The sequence below is a fragment of the Quercus robur genome, chromosome 7 (assembly GCF_932294415.1).
Source record: "Quercus robur chromosome 7, dhQueRobu3.1, whole genome shotgun sequence".
In the NCBI taxonomy this organism is placed as follows: Eukaryota; Viridiplantae; Streptophyta; class Magnoliopsida; order Fagales; family Fagaceae; genus Quercus; species Quercus robur.
This window is the reverse complement of record NC_065540.1, coordinates 26,523,772-26,531,495: the sequence shown is the minus strand read 5'-3', so window position 1 is coordinate 26,531,495 and position 7,724 is coordinate 26,523,772. Positions and strand designations below refer to the sequence as shown.

Here is a 7,724-nt window from a genome sequence, read left to right as displayed (position 1 = left end):
ATCATTCTTTGCATTATTTATTTGTGTTTTTTTTTTCCCTCCGTAGTTTTTATACTCTTTCCTAACAAATAATTGAATTCCCTGTTTGATTTGGATTTGTTTTTCTTTTTGCTTCACTACTATTTTAGCTTTTAGACTTTGAAAATTATTTCCTAAGTGATCAAAACAATTGCAATCAGTATTCTTAAATCTTATTTGACTTCCTTATCTAGTATTATCAAGTATTTGTTCAATACTAGTAATTCAATATTTAGTAATGCAGCAAGTAAACATGGGTATTCAGTTTCTTATTATTTGTTTTAGTTTTATATCATTGACTGTTTTATCAACAACACTAACTTGTTTTGCTTTAATTTGGTTTTTGAATTTCTCTTTAGGTGCTCCTCTTTTCAAAGTTACTAGTCAGTATAATGCCTATAATTAGTGATGAACAAATATGCCTTGAAGGTGATAAAGAAAATGAAGATATTTATGCTAATATTATGCAGAATTCTGATTGTCAAGAGAAAATATCTGTTTGGAAAATGGAGTTTGACTCAGAAGAACATGCTCACCAATGGTATAATGAATATGCTAAAGAAGTTGGATTTAGCATTCGAAAGCAATGGAAAAATGAGGATAGATTTAGTGGAGTAATATCAAGTAGAAGATTTGTCTGTTATAAGGAAGGCTACAGAAAAAAAGACAAGCGAGTGGTTGTGAAAAAGCCGCGAAAAGAAACTAGAACTGGTTGCTTAGCAAGACTAACCATTTCTCTTCAAGCTAATGGAAAATATCGGGTCATTGATTTTGAATCAAATCACAATCATGAGTTAGTGGATAAGTCATGTGTACACATGTTACCTTCTCAAAGAATTATTACTGATGTTCAAGCTATTGAAATTGAGTTGGCAGATAATTCAGGTATACCACCTAAATTGGCACATGAATTGATGAGTCGTCAAGTTGGAGGTAGAGAAAATCTTGGTTTTACTAAGCAAGATCATAAGAATTATTTGAGGACTAAGAGGAAAAGAGATTTGCAGCAAGGTGAAGTTGGGGGTCTTTTGAATTATTTTCTTGGTCAAGTATCAGAAAATCCATCATTCTTTTTTCGAGTTCAATTGGATGTTGAAGACCAAATCACTAACATATTCTGGGCTGATGCTAAAATGATTTTCGACTATGGTATATATGGTGATGTGGTATTCTTTGACACAACTTACAGGACCAATAAAGAGTGTCGACCTTTTGGAGCATTTGTTGGAGTAAATCATCATTATCAACTAGTCGTATTTGGGGCCTCTTTGTTATATGATGAAACTAGTCAGTCATTTGAATGGCTATTTCATACATTTTTTGAGTGTATGTCTGATAAAAAGCCAAGGACAATATTTACTGACCGAGATCCTGCAATGGCAAAGGCAATATCTTTAGTGATGCTAGAGACTTATCATAGATTGTGCTTATGGCATATTTATCAAAATGCTCTTAAAAATCTTAATCATCTATTTAAGAGCCAAAAAACCTTCAATGCTGATTTTAGAAGTTGCATATATGATGGTGAGTATGAAGAGGAGTTCATTAGTGCTTGGGAGAATATGTTGGAAAAATATGATCTTCAAGAAAATGAATGGTTGCAAGATCTATTTAAAGTGCGAGAAAAGTGGGCTATGGTGTATGGGAGAAATACATTTTCTGCGGGTAAGAAAAGTACACAGCTTAGTGAGAGTTTCAACTCTCTTTTAAAAGATTATTTGAAGTCTGATTTGGACATAGTACAATTTTTCAAACATTTTCAAAGGGCTGTTGATGATGTCCGTTATAATGAAGTTTGTGCAAACTATGACATGAGCCAAAAAATTCCCACTTTGAAGGTTAATGTTCCTTTGTTGAGACATGCCAGAGATATCTACACAGGAGCTGTTTTTACTATGTTCCAAGATGAGTTCGAAAAGTCATTGATGGTGGTTGTTGACACTTTTCATCAAAGTGGACCAGTTTCTACATATAAAGTTCATAATTGTGAAGGTTCTAGGCAACATACAGTTACATCTTCAAATGGTTTGATTACATGTAGTTGTAAAAATTTTGAGTTTGTTGGAATTATGTGTAGCCATATTTTGAAAGTACTCGATGAGATGAAGATTAAGTTGATGATCCCTGAACAATTCATATTGAAGAGATGGACCAAGAATGCAAGGGCTGGAACTGTCTTGGATATTCATGAGTGTGAGGTACAAAGTGACCCTAAGCTAGAAATGCGAGCTCGTTATAGAAATTTATGCACCACTTATGTTAGATTGATGGGTAAAGCTGCTGAATCTAAAGAGGCATCTGATTTCCTTCTAAGTCTTGCAAGTGAGTTAGATGCAAAACTAGAAGAATATTTAAAGATTGAATCCCCGTGTGAGACCCTTACGCCTTCCTCAATGTCTTGTGAAAATCAGGTCATCAAGAGCACATGTACCATACAAGCAAAAGGTTTAAAGAGAAGGGAAGTTTCGCGTGGGAGAAAACGGTTGAAAGGATGTCTTGAAAAGGGAAATAAAAAAAATAGAAGCAAAAAAGTCCAAACTCTCGCATCTAGCTTAACTCCTCCAACCACATGTTCCACCACCATGACATAAACCCCAGGTACTTATTGTGATTTTATATCCCATTGTTGAATTTATCACTAGAATTGTGTGTGTGCAAGAAACTATTGCTCACTTGATACCACAACATAAATTTTATCTTTAAAAAACATAACATTAAAAAAAAAAATCAATATGGAATTGAATTTTTGGACTGTCTTAGATGCTACCATCTCATACTTTTACTCATTCAAGTGACTAATAAGAGGTTGGATGATTGCAGGGAAGGGAGTGATGCCCAAAAAAAAAAAAAAATCCTTTTTTTGTACAGCCATGAGCTCCATCTCCTTCAACTTAGAAGCTTATGCTGTAGCTAGACTGCTTGCATCTTTTGGCTACCTCAGATTGCTTTTCATTGTTTTATTATCTTTGGTAGAAGTAGGACATCACAACCAGTGGTGCTAAGTTTTAAGCATGAGAAGTAATCTATTTTTGGCATTGCTTATAATATAGCTTTTGGAGAAACTTTGATAGCATCCAAGTTGCAGAGATCAAATGACCCATTGTTCTCTTTCTTGTGTCTTAAGAGAAATTTCTTTAAATTTTCCTACAAAAATATTCCTTTTCTCATGCTCTCTTGGAAATTAATGGAGTATTAGCTATATCTTTAAGTAATTTTGTAATCAATTGCTTAACTTAGCTTTAAGCCAATATGAGATAAGCAATTGTGTGTAGAAAAGTGTAATATTCTAGTTGCTATGATGTGTTTATCTTGTAGCTCACGCAGCAAAGTATTTCCCAAGACTTGCACTCAAAAAGGAAAGCTAATACAACATCACTGTCATAGTGATGACTCTAGAGAGGCACAATGAAGAAAGTGCAAGATTCAAACACAAAGTCTAATGCATTTGTAATTCTTGAAGCAAACAAGTTTTGTCAAATTGCTCCATAAAAATTTCCTGCAATTCATATTTTTATACTATTCTATAATATCTCACGCAAGGATACAAAGAAAAAACAAATATAGAGAGACCCCATTTGTACTGAACTCCAACAAAAAAATTTCATTAATTAAGATAATGTACAATGGTTACATGAGCAAAAAATACAGAAACAAGCCTTGCATTCACCCAACAAAAAAAAAAAAAAAAAAAAAAGAAGACCCTACAGCCTTGCATTCACCCTTGTTGATGAGGTACTTTTACAAAAAAAACAAGCTACCACCGGCCTAAGCATTTTCACAAACACCTTCACAGCATTTCAAGGGTTACTATTGCTTCTCTTCACAAGTTGCTCAACTTAGTCCTCAAGGGTAGTACATTTCAATCAGAGAAACGAAGCTTTCAATACAATTGTTGTGCTACATAGTAATGCAAAATGAAGGAAGTCATAAGTATACTCAAATTTTTGCCACATGTGTACATGGCAAGATGTGCACAGGGAGCCATGCCACTGGCTGTGCCTCTTGCATATCCAAAGTAACTTACACTAGGTACGTGGTTACCAACTGCTGTGGATGCCGTGTGTGTGCCATGACCATAGAAGTCTCTTGAAATTAAAGTCTTCTACATTGGATATATTCTTTCCTATGCCTTGGAATCCTTTGCTAGCCACATGTATTCCACCACTATCTTTTCATTCTCTATAGAAATCATTAATAATTTAACACAATCTGAAAAAAGAGCTCCAACTTTAGCAAGAGATGACTTCTTTGATCAAATTTCTCCCTTTCGGAAGAATACACGATGCGCCCAGTAGATTGATGAAAACTGGTTTTCGGAAGAATTCACTATCTTAGATCTTCTCATTTCAAAAATTAAGGAAAGGAAAAAGTAAGAAATACCATGCAAGAGTGATGTTGAAGCTAAATCAAAAATCTGAGAGAGATGGAGAGCGATATTACAGGATTTAGTGGGAATGAGATGATGGAAGGCGGCAAGGAAAGCAGTGAATGTGTTTTAGTGGGAAGCAGAATCAGCAGATGATGGAAGGAGTCAAGGAGTCTTTGTGAAATATGACGTGGCTTGATAATTAATCCTTAGATTTAATCTTGCCAGATGTCAAGCATCTATTTAAAAACTGAAGAGAACGGGAGAAAAAGAAACGGGAGAGGAGCCCATCCCAAAGGAAAGAGCATTCTGTTGGGAAAACTTTTTTAATTATATCCAATTAACTTGCAAAAGATGGAGGATATGTGAATACAATTTGTAGATCTATTATCAAGCATTGAATTTGTAGATTTTCTATTTTTCTATTTTCAAGTGTAAGTATTCCTTCCCCTTTCTCAGTTTTTTTTTTTTTTTTTTTTTTTTTCATTTTTTTATAAAACTTTATAATGCAATTTTATTCAAGAGAAATCTAATTGAGTTTGTGGCTAGTGCAACTTTTCTTCTTTATTTCCTTCTTAATTTAACCATTTGAATAATTGTATAATATATATCTATCCAAAGTAGGATTTACTCTTTATGATATGTGCATAGGTTTACAACCAAAACATCTGTGATTAGGTGAAGTTTTGTGCAATCCTTTGTGCTGAACACTATCCAAATGTAGTGCAGTGCAAAAGAAGAGGAAAGAGAACATCATTCTACACTAAACAAATTTGGAAAGTTGACATTCATCATGAATTATTAAAAAGGTGAAAACAACCCTTTTGTTATGCAAACAAATGTGCAAGATAACATAGATTATATTAGTGGTGAATAGCAAATTTAATTGCAGTTGAACATTGTGTGAAGTCATCACCATAGCATTTTTTTTAAAGCCAAGTTATAGTAGCAAAATATATATATATATATATATATATATTTATTTAAACTATTCCGTGCATCACACGAGTTAGCGACTTTTTCTTGACTACTTCTCATTGCACCACCACGTGACTATATAGATTAATGCCACATGCCTACATTTAAAAATGCCAAACAATTGTGCCTTTTTCATTTTGTCTGTACATAACCCCCAAAACAATGTAAAATTGTGAATAAATTCAAACCAGCATTCATTTTTCAAAAGTTATTTGGTTCTTGACGTTAGGTGATCTCAAACTCACATGCATGTCCGATTCTCACACTTTCACCCAAAAAAAAAACTAAAATAATAAAACTTATAAGCATTTCTCAAGAAAAGAAAAAAACAAAAAAAAAAGGAAGCCGAAGGAAATCATAAAGAAATATTCCCCCGTTTTCTTTTAGAGAAACCAAACACAAAGACTAAATACATTTCAAATCACTAGATCTAATCCTGTGGAACCAAGAACCTTCTAGAACCCGAAAATAGAAAACAAACTCCAAAACTGTTTTTGTCTCTTTTTTTTTTTTTTTTTTTCTTTTTTGGAGTGGTGGATTAAATAATAAAAACACGTACAAAAAAAGAGGCAAGACAGAAACAAAGTGATAAGGATGAGACTTTGGATCGTGAGGAGAAAGCACTTCAAAATGAGATTCTTTCATTCAGATTAGGACTTACGAGAGAGAGAGAGAGAGAGAGAGAGAGAGAGAGAGAGAGAGAGAGAGAGAGAGAGAGAGAGAGAGAGAGAGAGAGAGAGAGAGAGAGAGAGAGAGAGCAATTTTGGAGAAGACCCACAACTTTGTTATGTTTTTAAGAAAGATAAAAGAGAAGAAGTTATCAAATTAATATAAATAACTATTTATGTCCAAAGGATTATGGCCCTTCAATCAAGGGTGTCAATACCGTACTGGAAGCTGTATCGGTTTGGCCAGCGGTACGATATATTTCGGATACCGGTTGTGAGAGTGCTTTTTTTTCTTTAGCACACAAGCCCAAGGATCCTGGGCCAAATAGTTGTAGTTTGGTGGACTGGGCTTGGTTCACCGCAGCTAAATGGGGGCTGATTACGAACCAAGTTGTGCGCAAGTCATATAAATCTCCTCAAGGCAAAAATGCGATTCCTCCTAAGCAATAAAATACCATTATAAGTGTTTTAGTATCATAAAATGACCCTTTATTCTTACAAAATAAGTAAAATAGATGTTCATAATATTCACAATGAGAAAGAGATTGAAATAGAATATTTAAGGCTTATCTTTTATCGTATAAACATTTTAAAGAATTCCTTCACTTGGTACCCCGGGCATACTGTCGTGGGATCTCGAGACGTACTGTTGTGGGATCCCGGGGCGTATTAGGCCTGTAAGAACCCAGAATCTCTGGTTCTCTGCACTATTAGAATATATATATATATATATATATTTATATATATTAATACATATACATATATGTAAGTGAATTTTATGAGAATGATTCAGCCACGAGGATCCTGGCCCCAATTCTCACAGACTTAGTGCTTTTGCACAAGACTTGTGGGATTTGGAACTCAAGTCTGAGTGGTTTTGCTTGGGCAAGGACTCAGCTTGACAAGTGTGAGAGTGTCTTTTTCGGGATACTCAGGCCCAAGGATCCCGAGCCTAAATGAAAAGGGAAGGATTTGGTGGACCGGGCCTTGATTCACCGCAGCTAACAAGCTGTTTAAGAATCAAGTGAATGCAGAGAATACTCCTGACAACATGGCAAACAAGGATATCGAAGAGTGCCAAAAAATTAACAACGTAAGTTCAGAAAGAAAGAAAAAAAAAAAAGGATTAGCAAGACGATAAGAAAAAAAGTGCTGTAGGGATCCTGGGAATCATGAAACAGTATTTCATTAAGACATTATCTGTTTGATTACAGAAAGCTCACTAGGACGTGATACAAGGTCCAATCAAGCTCAAAAATTGCAGCCTTGAATGGCTATTTCAGCCTTCAAAACTTGCGAAGTTTGATTCTCGTTGAATCCGAGTATGTACCATAGTGGCCTTTACAGGATATCGAGAAGCAGTATTTGTTTTCCCTTAGTATTTTCTTTCTGCACAGATTTTTCTGATAGTTTTTCCTAGAGAATTTCTTCTTTCTTGTGTTTCTTTCTTTTTTTCTCGATGCCTTCTTCACAACCCATCCCCTCCTTTTATAGTGGAGTTTTCTGGGCGTCCCGGGGAACCGTTGGTTCCCCTGTTTTGCTTTCCTGCGAACAGAGCACGTCTTGTCCCTGTTGTCTTGGTAAGTCCTTTTTCCGTTTCTTCTCATTCTTTCCTTCTCTCAGTTCTGATCCTTTTGAAAGCTTCTGGTTGGCTGTCTTCTTTGGGAGTGCTGAGGTATGCCCTTCTCGGCATC

The 7,724-nt window shown here is 35.0% G+C and overlaps 1 protein-coding gene across 1 annotated transcript; it reads left to right on the top strand.

Moving 5' to 3' along the window:
• The first annotated feature begins 1,410 nt into the window (after positions 1 to 1,410).
• On the top strand, positions 1,411 to 2,889 carry LOC126690881 (protein FAR1-RELATED SEQUENCE 5-like). Its single transcript, XM_050385996.1, has 2 exons — positions 1,411 to 2,616; positions 2,839 to 2,889. The coding sequence occupies exon 1, from the start codon at positions 1,419 to 1,421 to the stop codon at positions 2,607 to 2,609; it is 1,191 nt and encodes a 396-aa protein (XP_050241953.1). The 5' UTR covers positions 1,411 to 1,418; the 3' UTR covers positions 2,610 to 2,616; positions 2,839 to 2,889.
• Positions 2,890 to 7,724: the final 4,835 nt, after the last annotated feature.

Excerpts from the sequence above, each read along its gene's own strand:
- LOC126690881 (XM_050385996.1), top strand. The coding sequence starts at position 1,419 with ATGCTAGAGACTTATCATAGATTGTGCTTATGGCATATTTATCAAAAT.